Source organism: Phlebotomus argentipes, unplaced genomic scaffold (assembly GCF_947086385.1).
Source record: "Phlebotomus argentipes unplaced genomic scaffold, Phlebotomus argentipes genome assembly contig_32, whole genome shotgun sequence".
Classification (NCBI taxonomy): domain Eukaryota; kingdom Metazoa; phylum Arthropoda; class Insecta; order Diptera; family Psychodidae; genus Phlebotomus; species Phlebotomus argentipes.
The window spans coordinates 1,855,965-1,873,943 of record NW_026776187.1 but is presented as its reverse complement, the minus strand read 5'-3'; the positions used below and the strand labels follow the sequence as shown (position 1 = coordinate 1,873,943).

The 17,979-nt window shown below is 41.9% G+C and overlaps 1 protein-coding gene across 7 annotated transcripts in view; it reads right to left on the bottom strand.

The window, feature by feature from the left end:
* The window catches only part of LOC132264293 (protein encore), a 38,104-nt gene that overhangs the window by 1,404 nt on the left and 18,721 nt on the right, over positions 1 to 17,979 (bottom strand). For 3 of the 7 annotated variants that reach the window (XM_059764413.1, XM_059764415.1, XM_059764416.1), the window contains 12 exons: positions 16,926 to 17,189; positions 7,063 to 7,930; positions 6,844 to 6,988; positions 6,182 to 6,329; positions 5,037 to 5,354; positions 4,753 to 4,970; positions 4,204 to 4,416; positions 2,874 to 3,097; positions 2,611 to 2,798; positions 1,989 to 2,171; positions 1,154 to 1,917; positions 162 to 1,086 (listed from right to left, as the gene is read on the bottom strand). In XM_059764413.1, the coding sequence (XP_059620396.1) occupies positions 162 to 1,086; positions 1,154 to 1,917; positions 1,989 to 2,171; positions 2,611 to 2,798; positions 2,874 to 3,097; positions 4,204 to 4,416; positions 4,753 to 4,970; positions 5,037 to 5,354; positions 6,182 to 6,329; positions 6,844 to 6,988; positions 7,063 to 7,930; positions 16,926 to 17,081 (4,350 nt within the window). In that variant the 5' untranslated portion in view covers positions 17,082 to 17,189. The remainder of the gene's footprint in view (positions 1 to 161; positions 1,087 to 1,153; positions 1,918 to 1,988; positions 2,172 to 2,610; positions 2,799 to 2,873; positions 3,098 to 4,203; positions 4,417 to 4,752; positions 4,971 to 5,036; positions 5,355 to 6,181; positions 6,330 to 6,843; positions 6,989 to 7,062; positions 7,931 to 16,925; positions 17,190 to 17,979) is intronic. The other 4 variants (XM_059764417.1, XM_059764418.1, XM_059764419.1 and 1 more) reach the window with 4 other exon arrangements.

Here is a 17,979-nt window from a genome sequence, read left to right as displayed (position 1 = left end):
CGCTCTAATCCTTTGGCACGTGAATAATAATATCGCTGGACATGAACGCTTTGCCAATTCATTACACTTTCCCAGCTATTTAAATAGCCCAACGCGACCTTCGAGTGCTTTTGGGGCTTTCAGCTACACACAGCGGGAAAATCAATGGCACCCAAACTTACATGTGTGAAGTACGTCTGGCCGAATTTCACGTACATTCCCGCGGCTGGATTGTATGCGGCACCGATGAGGGGCTGGTGGCACGCCGTGGGATCGATTCCCACCGCAGTGGCCGTGGCAGTGGCCGGATGATGCGCCATGGGTGGATTGTGCGTGCCCCTCGCCATGTACACAGGCTGCTGCTCGCTCGAGGCAATACTGTTGGGTGAGTTGTTGCTCTCCGTCGAGTTGGTGCTCGGCGTGTTGCGCTGACTATTGCTGCGCCTGAGATCGAGATTCGCCGGCTTCGGACGTGGTCCCCGCGGTGTTGTCACCTTCTCTGCATTCATCGGCTGCATCCCATTGCCACCCGCGGCCATCGGAACGGCGTGCGGCTGGCCCTTGCCCGCAGGGCCAGTGTCGCCACAGTTGCGTGGCTTCTGGAAGGGTCCCGAGTTCACGGGTCGAGTCTGAGTGGCACTGCCTTGAGTATTGTCATGAGATAAATTCTTCCTCGGTCCCGTTGAGTGAGCACCGCCCGACTGCTGTGACATGTGACTGCCGCCGAAGGAGTTCTGCTGTCTCCCCGGAGCCCCATTGCGAGTCCGTCCACCGTTCTGCTGGCCCGAGTGCAGATGCCCCGTCTGCTGGCCACTGTTCTTCCTCTCATAGCTGTTCGTGTAGCCATTCTCTCCGCTCGCCACGGCACCGGGAAATTGTGGCCCGAAGCCATTCGTCATGATGGGAGGCGTGGGGAAGATGGGCGGACCGCCCTTCGTCATGGGTCCAGTGGGAAGCGGCAGAGGCAGCGATAGTGGAGTGCTTGGCGCCGACTGTGGCGTTCCCGAGCTCTGAGCATTGAAGGAGTTCTGCGCGGAATCCGAGTGCGTGGGGTTCTGATGCGCCTGCGGTGCCGGCTGAGACTGCGACGAGGACATCACGCCGTATCTGATCAAAAAGAAAAATCTTCGTTAGTAACAATTCCCAGTGTGTACAAGCGTGATGGGAGAGCAACCTTATCTTCACGCCATCCGTTCCCGCGTGATGAGCATGAGGATGATGAGGCAAGTGCGGAACGGCCGCACCAGCGGGTCCAGGCACAGTCGCCGGCGACGCGTATGGAAGCATGTTGGGATAGACAGGTTGTGGTAAAGCGTACATAGTGGCCGGATCGCCGGTGGCGACTGGAACACCCGCCGATCCAAAGGGATTATTGAACGTTGTCGTTTGCGGCGTGGATGGATTTGACCCATGGCTCTGCTGAGAGACATTCTGCGGCGGACTACCTCTCTTGCTACTTCCCCCAGCGGCCCCATTCACCGTAGGTGCCGGATGCGGCACCAGCTGCGGCTGCGGTACGTAGTACGTCGTGGCCATCGGCTGGCCCCAGTAGCCCTGATATGTCGTGGTGCCGTTGTACGTGGGATACGGATACGTCATGGTAGGATACGCAGGGATTGGGTACTGGGGCGTGGCCGCAGCTGCCGCCGGACTGCCGAACTGATCCGTGGCCGCCGTGTAGACCACCTGGCCCTGAGTGTACAGCGGGCCGCTCGAGTAGGCAGTGGGGGCGTACGGCGTCATGGGAACCACTGTGGCGGCGGCCGCCGCTGCCGGCTGGTAGAGAGCGGCCGTGGGCGTTGGCGCCGGCATCAGGCCAGAGTCGCGCGGTGTGCCTGCCTGGTCGTACATGGGCAGGAAGTAGCCGGACATCTCAGACTCCATAGGAGGCGGATAAGCGTACACCATCGGCGGAACGGCGTACACGCTTCCGTCCGGCTGCAAGGGAAGAAAAAACAAACATCGTTCAGATGTTGCCCTAGAGCTATTGGCCAGTGAAGGCGACCTACCCCTTGCTGATATGTGGGGAATGGGGCGTTGGGGGCAGGAAACATAGCACCATTCTCCATGGCTGGATACCCCGTTGTGGTCGTATAGCCCATGACAGGTATCACAGACGGCACCACGGACGACTTGGCCAGGGACGTGTCTCCCTGCCTGGGATGCTGGTGGTGCTGCACCCTGATCGTCTCCTGTGCATTATTGCTGCTGTGAGTGGCATTAGTATGTGACGCCGACGATGGCTGATGGGGATGATTAGTGGCGCTTTGGGTGCCGGAGGTGGTAGTGAATGTGGTGGTGCTCATGGCATTCGTGACTGTTGTGCTGGGAACCACCACGGACCCCGTGGTTGTCGCCACGGTGGATGTGGAGGAAGCAGTTGTTGTTAAGTAAGCAGATTCGCAATTGATTGTGGCTGTTGTGCTTGCCGGTGTTGCACCTGTGCTTTGATTAATCGCAATTGGTGGCTGATGTGAGGGTGAGCAAGAGACAGAGAGAGAGAAAGAGAGAGAGCGACACAGAAAGGTTCAGAGTTAGATATGGATGATATTAGGCGAATTTCTTTCGTCACTACAACTTAACACTATATTTATATTTGGTGAATGTACGTTTTGTGAATTGCAAACTTACGACTTCATTCACTGCCACCTCTTGAAGAGTCACCACCTCTTGTATGGGAATATTTGGACTAGTCGCTTGACTTTTCTGCATTTTCTGCGGCGATTTGAGATCATCCACCTGATGCTGTTGCTGTGCCGGAATCTCCGATTGCCTGACATCGACATCCTCCTCCTCCTCAATTTGGGGACTAGTTAAATCTACACAAGAACACATCATCATTGTATTTTTTTCCTTCCATCACACACATCATAATCTCTCCCATCATTTCATACCTTCTGTGGAAGAGTTTATCGTTTGATTCTCCAGAATAACGCTGTGCGTCAAACTATTACTCTCATTGCCATCACAATTCTCATTGTTCCTCATTGATGTCTTTGTCTTGTCATACTTCTTGCTTCGTGGCACATGTGTTGGAGGTTTTATCATTATATTATTGTTATTGTTATTGTGAAGATTTCCTGGTGGCAAATTTGACGGATCAAATAAATACAGTGAACTGAAAATACAAGTTAAACAACCACATATTACTGCCAACCTTCTTTTTCGTTCTCCTTCATAAAAAAACAACATTTTTTTTATTAAAATTCTTTTTTACAGGAAAATATAAAAAGGAAAAGAGATAGTAAAAAATGAAAATCATCTGTTTCAATATGAATCAATTTGTGTGAAAGGTATGAAGTTGAAAAGAAAATTGAGAAATGTGGGATAGTGAAAGACAATCTTCTTCGCAAAATGCTCGTTTTGCACGCAGGATCAATCCAATAAAGCACAGCGGTAAGATTTGTGTCTGCCAGTGTGTGACTTTGGTCTTGTGTGAGCCTTGGGATGTTGGTAAGAGCGAAAGAATAAAAAAGCGAGTATAGGTACTCGATAAATTGTGTTTTGGCTTAGGCACAATGTTACCGGAATGAAGCTCAACAATCGCACTGATTAATGGCCACATGAATAAAAAAAAGCACAATTATTCACCATAGAGAAGCGCATTCTCTCGCCCAATGATGAGGAACAATTGTGCAAAAATTTTATAGCAAGCAATATTTTAATTTATATTGCTCAACAATTGCACAACTAATTGCCATTCATGGTCTCTCACCATCAACATATACACATTTCTCATTGTTCCTCACCATCAACAGCCATCATTCTGCAGTGATGGGCTAAATTGTGAAAATTATCATCACAGTTTCTCGAGTGTTTTTGCCTTTTCACGAGTCATTTCACGACAGCAAAGTGTGTGTTTTTGTGTGTTAGAAAAAGAAAAAAAAAATGTTCTTGTTGCTCTTGTTTTGTGTGTCTCTTTTCCTATGTTTTCTAGTGCATCACCAGTATAAGCAACAAAAATGTGAATGTAATTTTGAGAACATAAGAATGCTTTAAAAAATTACTATAAACAGAAATTGCGCATGAAAGAATTATTCTTCGCTTCCTCTCTCTCTCTCTCTTCTTCACGCAGTAAGGAAAAGCGAGCAAGATTGTGTATAGTGGCAGAACAATTCAAGAAAAAAAACTATAAAAACATCTCTTTTATGGCTATTTGAACAAATAAGAGAATTAATGCAAGACAAAGAAAAATGAGAACACGATTGACGAGACTATAGTTACCCGTCCTGATTGACAATGGGCTGCAGTGTTTGCGGATCAATGAGGACACTACCGCGCGGCACACTGGCCATATCCGTCACGGCCCACACGACACCGCGGGCAGCTGGCGACGGGAGCACGGATTGTGGCTCAGGCGTGTGATCGCCGCTACCGTAACCAGTCGGTGACGGTGTTATGGAATCAGAACGAAGAGATTGTGTTTGTGTTTTGTATCTACAAACACAATTGGAACTTCTTTTAGAATTACAGAATTTGAGAAATAAAGAGGACATTAGATACCATATAGGTGGAGGACATCATTCTAGTCACTCTCTTATCATTGATCTACTCGAATCCTTGAACAGACTAGCAACTAGGGCTTATATACACATGTCACAGACAGATCAGGGAATGTTATCGTCCATGGAATGGCCAGAGGAACCAACAGACTGCAGATTTAAGGCATAAAAGACCGACAAAAAAAACTCCCATAAATCCAAACTTTTCATCTCTTGATCCCTTTGGCCAAACCATGTGCGGTATGATAGAAATGCATTTTGAGCAACTCACCCACTGCTCGACGGCGAACACCTCCAGGGTGTGTTTGTGCTGCCAACGGAGTCCTGCTTGGAAAACAGTCGCGGTCCTGCACTCTTGGTAGACGTCACCGAATCACCACGGGACAAATTATGGCCATGCGGTGCTGTGGACTGCAATGGACCTCCATACCCGCCGAAGCTGTGTGATTTCGACACACACGGGCGTCCATCACCTCTGGTGTCCACCGACTGCCAAGACAGGTCGAGAATGAGATTTAGTGCGCACGTAGATTGCAAATTTGTGGGCGACATTACCAGAGATTGAACCTTCAGGAGGCGATTATTTTGGGCCATTTTGTGCCTGCCAGAGTTCTCTGAGCTCTCAGAGCTCGACCATGGCCAGTGTTGCTCCTCCATTGAGCACTCACCACCATCGCGGTCCTTGAAAATCCTCCTTCGCGCGCGCTCGTACTCCTCCTCGCGCTCCTCGAAGCTCTTCGATTTGCGATCCAGCATCGCACGATCCGGACACGGCAGCAAACCCTGACGATACTCATCGAAGCTGTGTGAATCTCGCTTCAGAATTGACTTGCGTGGCTCATCAATGTCGCGAATGAGCGTCTCGAAGCGGATCTTGAAAGGGAAAAACACAGAGAGTCAAGAAGACAAATTATGAAAAATGTAAAACGTGGCAAAAGTCCTGCTCTTCTAAAAATGATTTTGCTAAAAGGAGAGACAAGGCCGAAAGAACAACAACTTTGGAAAATTGGAAGTTTACCAACAATTTTCGTATGGTCAGGAAAATTTATATGATTCACCATATTCATTGAAGTTTAACAGAGTTTGAAGATAGCATACACTTTTTACCAAATTATGTAACTTTCTCGGAAACAATGACATCACTATTATCTTTTGGAGAGAGGGAAAAATAATTTAGTGCACAAAACTTCTTTCACAGAATTTCAATTTCACCCCAACAATGTTGGTATATACTTGTAAAAGTTGCAAGTTCTTCGAAATTACACTTATTTCCCCTAAGAGCTGTCTGCGAAATTCCCCCACTTCTTTTTTTTTCACCAAAACTTTTTTGCTCGATAAATTAAATATTGAACAAAGCAAATTTAAACTGAACTTAATTAATGACTATTAAACAAAATTAAGCGCTAAATTTCACAAAACTCCCCGGGAAAAATTCCTCGAAATCATTCCGTATGTTGTGTAAATTTTATTATTCTTCACTGTGAAATTATGTAGCTGGAAAAATCTGGAAATTCATTTTCCCCATCATTATATGTTGCATAATACATGTACATCTAATTGGAAGCCACCCAGGAACATCATTTTCAAACAGCAGTTCTGCTGCATGTTAAACTTCCCCATTTAACTAAATTTCACACATTTATCAGTGATGTGCGACCCCACCTCATCACCCACAAAATACATTGCAGTGCAATACTCACTTCTGGAACTCTCGTGTTCTTGGTAACTTCGGCTATTACACAGGTCTGGGTTGCATCGACATTGTGGTCCATGCCAAAATAGGCGGCTGTCCGGTGAATTAGCATTCTGTTGTATGACGATGCTGGAGGGAATTTTATCTGACTACGACTGCAATTTCGAGAGAGGGAGAAATTGTCAGATAACGCCAAAATAGAGGAAGATTGCAAGAAAAACGGCCTCTTCTGCCAACAAACTTTCTTCCAGTAAACATTTTCGCTCTTTACAGGATTGAGGTTAACAGTTTCGAAAAGTATACACTAAGGGCATAGTGTGATATATTTCCCTTGAAAACATTTCTTGGCCACACACACAGTTGTGGATAAATACCAACAAAGTTAGATCTTCATAAGCCCACCGTACTTTAGCACGTTCTGCTTTATTAGGGACACAAGTCCTCTCTCTCTGTGGCTTCTTCACATTTGTACTTGCTATGACTTTCATAAAGCTATTGGATAAACATGGGTGAAAAGTTTCATGATTTTCTATACACTTCATTTACTCTTCTTCCACATGTTGTGAATGCTTTAGATTGGATTGTGTTTTTCACTTGGAAAACACTATCCAGATAGCTGGATAATTTGAAATACAAAAAAAAAACAGTAATAACAACAGCGATACTCACGATCTGTCATACACTAAGGCAAGTAACTCCTTTTCTATGCGAAGCAACATTGTTCTGTCTTTTATGTTCTTATTCAGCGTCTCCTTGAAGAACTGTATCAGATCCACTCCATTTTGATCAGTATATTGTTCCGATAAGTTATCTACTGAAAGTACACAAAGGCAACCGATTAGGAAAAGAGGTCACGCGGAATGAATGGAGACGGAGGATTTGTGTTACCTCCAGCACAGCCTCCATTTCCACTCGCACCACTCCCCTCTGCACTGGACGAGGAGCCCATTGCCTTGAGTCGTGGCTTCGTACCTTTGGCACTTGGACCATTGCGGTGCTTCTTCCCGCCACGCTCGGAATTGCCACGTCCACCCGCCGGTCCGTCCGGTGGACTATCGCCACTCTCACCCTCGTAATTGCATTGCCCATCGCGCACTCCCCGGCTGTCCTTCTCATAGGAATGCGGCCCCTGCGGCGAGGGCGCCGGACTAGTATCCACAATGGCACTGTTCGAGTGCTGCGAGCACGGCGACACGCTGCCCGGAGAGTGCTGGTGCCGATGGTGAGGATGATGATGGTGGCTGGGTATGCTGATGGTCTCCGTGTTCGTGCCACTGCTCGTGTGATTGCTCATGGGCGCCTTGGGGCTCATCTGCTGACCCACACTCGCCTTGTCGCCCGCGTTGCGCGGCGACTTGGACTTTGGCGGCGTCAATTTGGGAAAGTCCACGTCCAGTTGACTCCGACCCCCGTCATCCATGGAGAAGATGATCGGCGGTGACACTTGCGATTGCTGCTGAGATTGCTGCGTTACAATAACGGATGGCGTATCGTGAACGTTGGGGGACGGACTCCCCGAAGTGGGTGATGTCGATGTGGCTGATGATTGTACATGGAGGCGAGATTCACTCGATGTGGCAGGAGTTGTGTCGCACGACGACACACTTGCCGTGTTCACTGGCGCGCCAGATGAAGTCATTGGCGAGGACGCGGTGCTCGTCAGCAAGTCAGATCGTGGTGTCGGTGTTCGTGGTGGTGACGTTGATTCACGCATAGCATGACTCCGTGTTAGATGTTTACCCTTGGCACCGCCACCCTAAAAATAGCCAGCGATTCAAGAAATAAAAAATGTGCCAACATTAAAAATCACCACACTCACTATACAGAATCAATTGTTTGTTGCTTCCTAATATTATTTATAAAATATCACAGAACGCTGCTCATGCTACGCCCGTCGCTATCAATGAACTGCCTCTACAGCACCGGAAATATCCTCTATAATTCATTGTCAAAATCGATTCATTCGAAAAAGCTCTCTTGCATGAGAATCCAAACCACATTCATCATACTTAATATGCATTGTTTATTCACATATGATGGGGATAAAGTGGATCAGAATTCCATTAGAAAGTCTAAGAAAATCTAGAATAGTATGCTAAATGGCTGAGTAAACATATTCATCGCAATAGATTGCATATTAACTGCACTGACCTCTCAGATTTGCTAATAATAATAGACTCTCACAGAGACATTAATAGAGCATCTCTAAGTCAAACAAATTGTATTTTCTGCACAAATATACCTCGAAAATATATTATAATGCCATCATATCTTATATCTCTGCATAAAGCAAAGTGAAGGAGAACAGAAAGCGTTTCGAGATTCTCGATTATCCTTCTTATTGGATTTGATTTGTAAGTACCAACATAGAAACTTAATAAGACGGGTGAAATGGGACGTTGAAAACCTTTATAAATAATAGAATCTGACTAGTTTTTTCGCTTTGCCAATTTTAATTAATCACTTGCTAAAAACTTCATTCCAAAGAAAGATTTTTTTTTAAATTAAAACTGACACAATTAAAATGCATAGAAAACTAGGTCAATAAATTCAAAATTCATTGCAATTGTTATTACAAAACATTCATATTCTGAGAGGAAATTAAAAAAAAATTCTAGCTTTCATTATAAAAAAAGGAAATGGAAACACTCAAATTCACGCCAAATGTGATAAAACTGTCAATTCCTTCTGTGCGCACTCTTCTATTTATTCGAACACCATCAAGTCAACTAGATAAAATTCCAGAACAATTATTCAGTAGCATTTAGAATGGGAAGATACTGTCATTGGAACACAGCCAAGTCTGGTTCTCTCATTTACCACTCACATCCATTCTGAAATATCATGAAAACCGTATCCTTAATTTCCAGTCTATATTTTAAAAGGCACAAAGCACTGTCTACGTCCAGAAGTGGAAGAAAAAGTGAGTGTGTGACACTCTCTTTCATATCCATTTGTATTAATGACACTAAATTGGATCTTTACGATAATGTACTGGCGGTGGAGCGATAAAGAAGCCCAACTGTAATGCATGGAAGACGGAGAGGACAAAAACTGCGCCAAACAAGATAATGTCAGATCCTTTTGAAGGCATTCCGCCACTTGCATATGGATAATTAAGTATAATAAAATTTCACAGAGAAAAGGCATTATCATAATATCGCAATTACTTCATACAAAAGCTTTTCACATTTTCCTTTCCACTTTCATCCCTCTCTCACCCCCACGACCTCTCCTTGCATGTGCCATTTTTCCATCATCCCATTTCATCGTCCTCTTTTTTGTCTCTTCACTTCCTCTATTCCCATGCTAGTGACGGTTTTAGTTGCTTTTAAGAAGGAAAACAACGAGCTATGACCCTGACATGAAATAGACCTTTTCAGAATAAAATACTCTGCCACCGCTCACACCTTTCCCACCACCCACTGGCCATGCCACCCCTTTTCCGGGCCGCCTCCCTCTTTCTCTATCGCACACCACTGAGCGTGCAGAGCGAGTGAAGGAGCGCGCGTGTATACAGGCTCAACACTGACCCGAAAATTGCTGACTTGAACCACTCGCTCTCGTTCTTTCGCCCCCCATTCGAAAGGAGGGGCGGGAAAATGGGGTGGATGAAGTCGGTCCCTGGCCGATTATGGTTGAAAATCAATAAAATACAACCCATTGAATAAAGCCACATGCCTCGCACACACACACTCAAGTCCGCCCCTCAAATGAATACCTGCAGAATGTGTACACAATATACAGGCAGAGAGGAAAAGAGTGGAAAAAGTTCTAGGTGGAAAATTAACATTGAAGCGGCTTTCAGGGAAAAAATCAATGTGCTCTCTATACATCAAGAATCCGACACTCATTGAAACCTTTTGTAAGGTAATTGCGTGTAATCTTGCATCAAGAATCGCAAATAAACCAATTCATGCTTCAAAATAACACCCTTCAGCTGCACTCAGATTGCACAAATATGTGGAAATCGCCATTTCTGTCACAACTGACATATTCTCAGAGGGTGAGAATTATTACATGAACTTTTATCAACTTTTCCCGCAATATTTCACTCTCCAACTCCTTCAGCATGGCAAAAGCAGCGGACAAAATTGTGAAAGTGCAAAATGCTAACCTTGAAAAGGTGTTTAGATTGCGTGCTTCAGGGGTGACAGGTAGAAACGACGGTCTAATGGACTCAAAATGGAGGAAGTGACGACACGTCAGATTTCTCCTTTAATCACCCCACACAGAACAGTAGCACAGCAATCAAGAAAATTTATGTAAAAAATCATTTATGATTAATTTATGTCATTTCTCTTTTCCCTCATATCACACACCATTTGCTCTCTCTAGGGGAAAGCAGAGCAACATTTAGACAGTGATTGAGAAGATTTTCCATCGTGAAAACTGATATTCATTGAATTGTGCGCATCACTCTTTCACCAACATTGCCCCGCTCTTCTCTAAGCTCGCGAAATAAATTCTCAAACTTTCCACATGGCGAGCACTAAAAAATATTTGTCGGAACTTCCGAGCAGATTATCTTTATTTCACCACCATATTCTATGAGGCAAAAGCATAGCAGAGTAATGCTTGGAAGAGTTGTTATTTATTGCCACGTGAATTGTTCGCGAAGTGCTGTTCCTCCTTAACACGGCAGTCCGTGAAGGGGAGAAAAGAAATGACGCATTTACTAAACGCTTCTCTCCCTTTTTCAGACATATCCTTCATACACCACGAAAATATTTATCATGCACGTGTGTGTTATGCCTTGAAGGAATGTAATTATAAAATTTGATTTCATAGACGGTATGCTCTACCGTAAATTCAATGGAGGATTACATACAAGAAACCCAATTTCGTGCACATTGTATGAGAGATTCAAGAGGGGACAGCAACTAACCCTATTTTACCTCCAATTGTATATTGAAGGGACATTCCATTTCACGTTGAATTTGACACATTGTCAAACCAACAGATTGATGGTCAATACCAAATATATCATACACTCTATTCCGGCTGATATGCGAGTGTATTCCATTCTCATCAATACATCAATTTTAATTGCATTTTACAACAATTACTACTATCGATTACATTTGCAAAATTCAACAACATGAACACATTTTACATACAGGAAGAATTAGTTGTTGTCCCTTTTCCACCGTTACTTTTGCTGATTTTCAGCAAAACTCCGCATTTGATGTACACATTGTGATGTTATAAGCGCAAATTTAGAGCTCTAACCTACACCATACTTATGTACATTACATATATATGTACATAAGGGTTGTTTATCAAATTTCTCTCACTCTCTTCGTGTCTGTTTTCTCTATCTTCTCCATGTAATCCCCTCACTCTTCAACACAGAATTCTGCAACTAAAGCCTGTATCAATTCAGAGACAACAATGAAATTGTCAAGAAGAAGAGCGCCAGAAAATGATATGTTTGATAAGCATTTCTTGTGTGTTCTCCGTTCTATCTCTCTCTCTCTCACACACACACATTCGCATTCGCTTTCCTTCATCAGCCGCGAAAAGCTCCGTTCAAAGAATCCCACTGAAATCTTGGCATATACGTATGGCATTAGATTCATGAAATTTACACTTAGCAATTTAAACATGTGCGCCTTACATGTATGTATTATAATATTTACTCGCTAGTCAAAGTGAGTTAAAACACCTTGAATAAAATATTAATGAAATTTCATGATGTGATCTCTTGTGAATAAATAACTGGAGCCAGAGGCAAAAAATGAAAGAGATTCTCCACATTCTCACCATATCAAATATTATGTATGTGCATACACATAGGTAATCACATTTTGCAGCTTGTGTAGAAATGTTTGTGTACCCAGTGACAATGAGAATATACAAGGAGTGCAAAGGCATGTAACATTTTTCAAAAGAAATAAGTTAAATAAGCGTCTATCGAAAAATAAAATGGCGGATGAAGTGGAAAAAGTTTTTAAAACTGGTAATTATGAGAAAATCAATAGCAATTACGATATTTCAAGCAACCAAAACTGTATGAAGAGATAGACAGAAAGATAGAGAGAAACTTAGGGTGAGTCAGAGAAAACCCACCCCCAGTGTATAATAATTTAAATAGGAATGAGCAAGAATGTGAGCTTTCTTCAAACAGGAGGTGAAGGAATTTTTCGCCCTCACCTTCAATCGATAGTAAAAAGAGAGACGATGAGGGTGAAAAAGGTGAAGGTATTCATGTCAAAGTCAAGGCAATGATCTCGTGACCTCAAATTGATTCATTATGGGGAAGTAATACGAATTTTTATCCATCAATCAATCCCCATACACACTGTATTACTCATAAAATTTCCCTTTTATTGAATTAACAAGGCTAAAGGAATGATTTTACACCGTTTCTCCTCTTACACTGTTTCTATGAATTATTGATATTGCTATATAAGCAGCAGGAGTCACTCGAAAGCTTCCTAAAGCATAAAGAGAGATGAAGAAAAAGTGTCACAGAGAAATATAGTGTCAAGGGAAAAGAGAATCTTATGAAAATTTTATCTCATCCACAACCAGAAAAGCTTTTTCTTCATCTCAATTCAGTATATCATGTTTAAACCCCTAATTTAATTATACTTAACCTACTTTGACACAGACAAGAAAATGTAATATATAATTTTATACTTTTCACATTGAAAATTGTGCGCAGCGCTTGTCTGACCCTCTTATATTTTCACCCTTCATATGAATTTTGCGGATGAAAAGTGACACATTTTCCCAATTGTAATCTTTCCCTCCTTGATTAATTATTTCTCAGCACAGCTTGTGGGCGGATATAATTGTATAAGCGGTTGTGCGGGGTGAAAATTATCATATCAGTGAGACATCGTTTGCGTGATGAAAGCTCTCTTCAGGATTTTCTCAACCCTTTCATCACACTCGCGCTTTCTCTCATTGAATCGCTTCCAATGTCGCCGGCTCACATTTAGGAGACTTGATAACTCACGCATTCTCAAGATGATTTTCCCACCCTCGAACGCACCATTTTTCTTTTTTCTGTCTCTATGCTGGAAATAAAAATGTTTTATTTCGCCCATAAACCACCCGCTGAGGGGAGAAACAAAAAACATCCCCACTCCGGGGAACTTATATCATTAACCTTGCTTGTCAAATATGTTACCCTTTTGTCTCTTGTATGCCTTTATAAGCACAAAGTCATCAAATTGCCCGCAATAAATCTCATTTTCAACCCCCGTCATTTTATCTCGTCTCCCTCAGCCGTATTGACATCTTTCAGCACTCGCTTTCATCCTATTAGCGACCACGAGATATTATTAATTTTGTATCATAATAATCATAATGATAATGGTGATTGCGATGAGATTTAACCCTCAACATGATTAAGTGAGAGCTTTCCATCCTTTCTGCATTATTCTTTCCATTTTACATACATTTTGCCAGCAGAGAACAAGAGAGAATTTTGTTATTTGTGAAAATGTTCTCAACACAATTTTCCCTCGCTGAATTTGTGCCTTTAAGTACATTATAATCCACAGAGAGAATAATAAATTTGACAATATGTACTCGTGCTCGTCATATTTTGCGATTAGCCCGCCAAATACTCTTACACAAGCTCACATATCTATTCAATCTTTCGCAGTATCATTGTCATGCAGGAACACACGATGTATCCTAACCTAATGCGGCTGAAATTTCAGCAAAGCTCACGCCACTGATTACACTACGCTGTTATATCAACAATTCGGCACTTTATATAGGAAAGTATTAAATACTGAACATCATATCCTAGACATTATGTGAGACTTTGTGTTAATGCTTCAAGATGAAGGATCAGAGAGAAGGGAAATCATTAATCATTTTTCACACTACACACGGTACATTACTAACAGCGGGGAAAATTATTTTCCACTATACTCACGAAATACAATCAAGGATATTCAAAAGGTTGAGTGAAAAATGATGGCAAAATATGCAATTTATATCAGTAGATATTTCACCCGTCTAATGGTAAAAATATCCACGCAGGACTCTGACGTAAGTGTATATGAAATAATCATCCGCAAGATAAAATACCAACAGCCAAGCGGGAATTATACAATTTCCTCTTGCTACTTGACCCTCCACATTGCTCGTGCCTCATGTTGTGTATCTGATCAAACTGTATTAATTCGTTTCAGAGCCCCAGACACAGCAAGACATTTGTGTGCCACCAACCCTTTTTCCCTCGCCACACCACGTGATTTATGACGATGTCCTCCAAAGTGGACAGAGCTTTCAATTTCACCCTCTGTTGTGTCTTCGCACATCCTGTTCGTAAAGGCCCCAAGTTCCCCATTAAACCAAGTACAACGAGTGTCTCTCCGACCCTTCTCATTTTTTTTTCTCAATATCAGGAGTAATTGTAAACATTTTCAAATCAAATTACTCTTCACTTCAACTCTAATAAACCTATTAAGTCTGAGCAATCACTGAGAAATACTAAATCTCCGAAGACACAGAAATTATGTTTTTACTCAAAATTAAAATTCCAACTTTTTGGGATACAAACAAACTTTATATTCTCCTCCTGGGGTTCATTTAGCATCAACATTCTTGTAGCAATTACAACACATTCGAGCGTAACATGATTAGAGTGGCAACAATCAAGGCTCCCCCACAGAGAAATTCTACACACAGCGTACGAATTTGCGAAAGGGTAAATTATGTCTATGTGTGTACAATTATAGTTGGTGGAAACCACATTCCATTGCAAAAAGATTTTAATGAAATAGGTAAGTTAAATTAATTACAAACAAGTTAGAAACACATTTTGAGTTAATATCCAAGGTTTAAAACCAGGGGTGAGATCTTTCATGTAATTTCATCGTGTTCACCACAAGGCATTTAAGATCAATTTGCCAAAAAGGATAAATATGAAACATTGCACACATTTATTATACCGAGAAATCCGCTTCCGTTTTATACACTTCCTGGGAATCGTGATATTATAGGGGGAGGGGATAAAAAGCGATCAATATTTGATGTGAAACAGGTGTACATGAGGTTACTTGCCATATTAATTAATAACGTATCCAATTGGCTGAAAGCTCTTCAAATATTATTATGACTACTATTTGTGTATATACCAAAGATGAGAAGAACTGCTCTCTCTCTGTCTGTCTCTACAAGAGTGCCTCAACATCAAAGCACATGAAAGTTTTCCCACCCTCGCCTTTTCCCACTTCATCCCTAATGCCTTTAAAACTTTCACCATGAGAGAAAGGATTATAGTAACGTCTGTTGGGTCTTCTGTCGGTGATGCTTCCAACGAAAACTCACCGGAGTGGAATACGGAATAACATCTAACATATTACATTATACAGGTTAGAAGATTGTAGCGAGAAGACAAATTGAGACATGAGAGACTACATTCTTTTTTGTCTTTACACAAAAACCAACAACCAAATAAGATAAACTTTTCCCCATGTAGACCCTTTTTTGCATACACGCCACTCGCATAAGGTAAGCAATAGAATTTTTCACATTTGCTGTGAAAGCTCAGAGGTGAAAAAAAAATTGAAATTCCCCGTGAGGCTTTCGAGTTAAACACAGTGTTTTTCATCCTGTCCTAAAAAATATTCACTTACTAAATTGTATCATATGTGATTTACCTTAAGGGTACAACAACCAACCAATTGAAGCTGTACAATTGAGCAAATACACCATCGTGATTCATGTTTGCTTGATGTCATTTATTGCTTTTAAAGCAAACAAAAACACACACCAACATACATTTTGTTTGTACATAAAACCATTATCCCTATTACACTTTTGGAAAATGAAATGTATGTGTATGTGAAGTTCGTAGTGCAATTTTCTCCACAGAGAATTCATTCGACAAAAGTTTGCTCTTTTTCACAGCGCACATGGGAATTCTCGCAACAAAATGAATTTTTGCATCGCTTCTCAAACAACTCGTCTAGATCAATAGCTTCACAACTTTTTTTTTTGTTCAGAATAATACGATTACAGTTTCTCTTCTTCGTTGAATAATATGTAGTTATTGCAAATTGTTGCAACTTCAAATATGTTGAAGAAACTCCGAACATTTATCATTTGAAAACTTACAAAGAGAAATTTATGCATTAAAATTAATAGATACATTCACGTTAAAGCTTAAGGAACTTGCAAATTTCCCACTTTGGAACTTGAAAATGAGATAAAAAGATAATTCAAAGTATTTTTAGTCTTCTCCCCACAGCTTCTAATTAATTTTGATCATTATCACCAATGTGAATTTAAATTGTGCGCTGTTTTTATACCCTTCTCACCCCATCATGCTAATTAAATGTAATATTTAGTAAAGTTTTATCATTCTCCCCACAGTGACATTGTGAATTCATTTCAGCATTCAAATCGTTGCTCCATTTTTAAGACACATCAACAGAGGACAGTGTGTTAAAATGCTATAAAGTAGAATTTTATACGTGACGATGAAATTATGAATTCGGGATAAGTCTCGACGTGATTTTCTTGCAAGCGCTGAAAGTGTCTGCTTCTGGCATTACGCGCAGTCAACATCAAAGAGAACTTTTTCAAGAAATAACATTGCTTCTTGTTTCCATAATGTGACGAAACACGAAGTAGTCTGACATATCAAATGCTACGGATTCGCACTAGTGAAAATGGACATCAAACCATAGACGATAAACCCCGTGTAGCGCCAAAATTTACATACATCGCATAATACGCAGTTCCAAAGACTACTATATGACGGGACGGATACTCACCCTGTGTCTGTTGCTGCCGCCCAAACTATTCTGCCTCGGCAATGGCTCCTCGAGGAAATCCTTTTGTGATATTTGTCCGGATGATGGCGATGGTGACGTGGGAGACGCAGTCTGTGTCGTTTGTGCCACAGCAATTTGGATTGAAGCTGAATTCATTTTATATCACCTCTCGCACTCCTCCGACTATTTCCTCTCCTTCCTCGATAGCACTACTAAATATCTTAGTTTTTTTCCCTCTTGCAATGTTCTTCTTGTATAAGAAATCTGAAAATAGACCACGAGAGACAAAAAATCACATTGAGTCTTCATTTTCATTCAAACCCACAGGCATTTCAGCTTTCCCGCTCCTCCATGCCCCCCCCCCCCCCACTCGCCCCGGCTCGTCTGTCAAGATATTAAATTATAAAATATTTTTATAAATAAAATAATTTATTGATGACACCGCCCGCCATCGCGATTCAAGGCAAGCCCACATGAACATTCATCGTAATTTCCCGCACATTAACTGCCTGCTCATATTAAGCGCGTGTCCATTTGCAAAGCTTTTTCCAACCAGACATATTTAATATAATCTTCGCAATATTAAAATTCATCTTAGTTGCGAAGATCACATAAAGTATGTACACCAGCAGAGACATTAGATGAGAATGCTGATCCGGGGAGTGTGGGCGGAGAACAGCTGTGTTAATTATTTCTCTGAGATATATTCACTTAAATATTGCATTGCAGGAAAGATATATTTCACCAGAGCTTTCACTCCCATGAGAAGCTTTCTCTCTCTCTTGTGGTACATTCATCTTCTCGTAACCATCCCTCAACATAAAACAGTCAAGAGAGACTAATTGCAACTTGACGCACTCAAGAAAATTGCAAGAATGCGCCATAAGACAACAAAAGGAACACTATAATGTTCAAGGAAAAGATTATCAAGTCTTTGTGGCAGAATACTTCGCAAGACGCTTATTGCATGTAACTGAACAACTTTGGTAAAGCTTCAGAAAAAATTAGTGGGACAGAGCGATAAAACGCACTCTGCAAAGTAATCACACTCTGT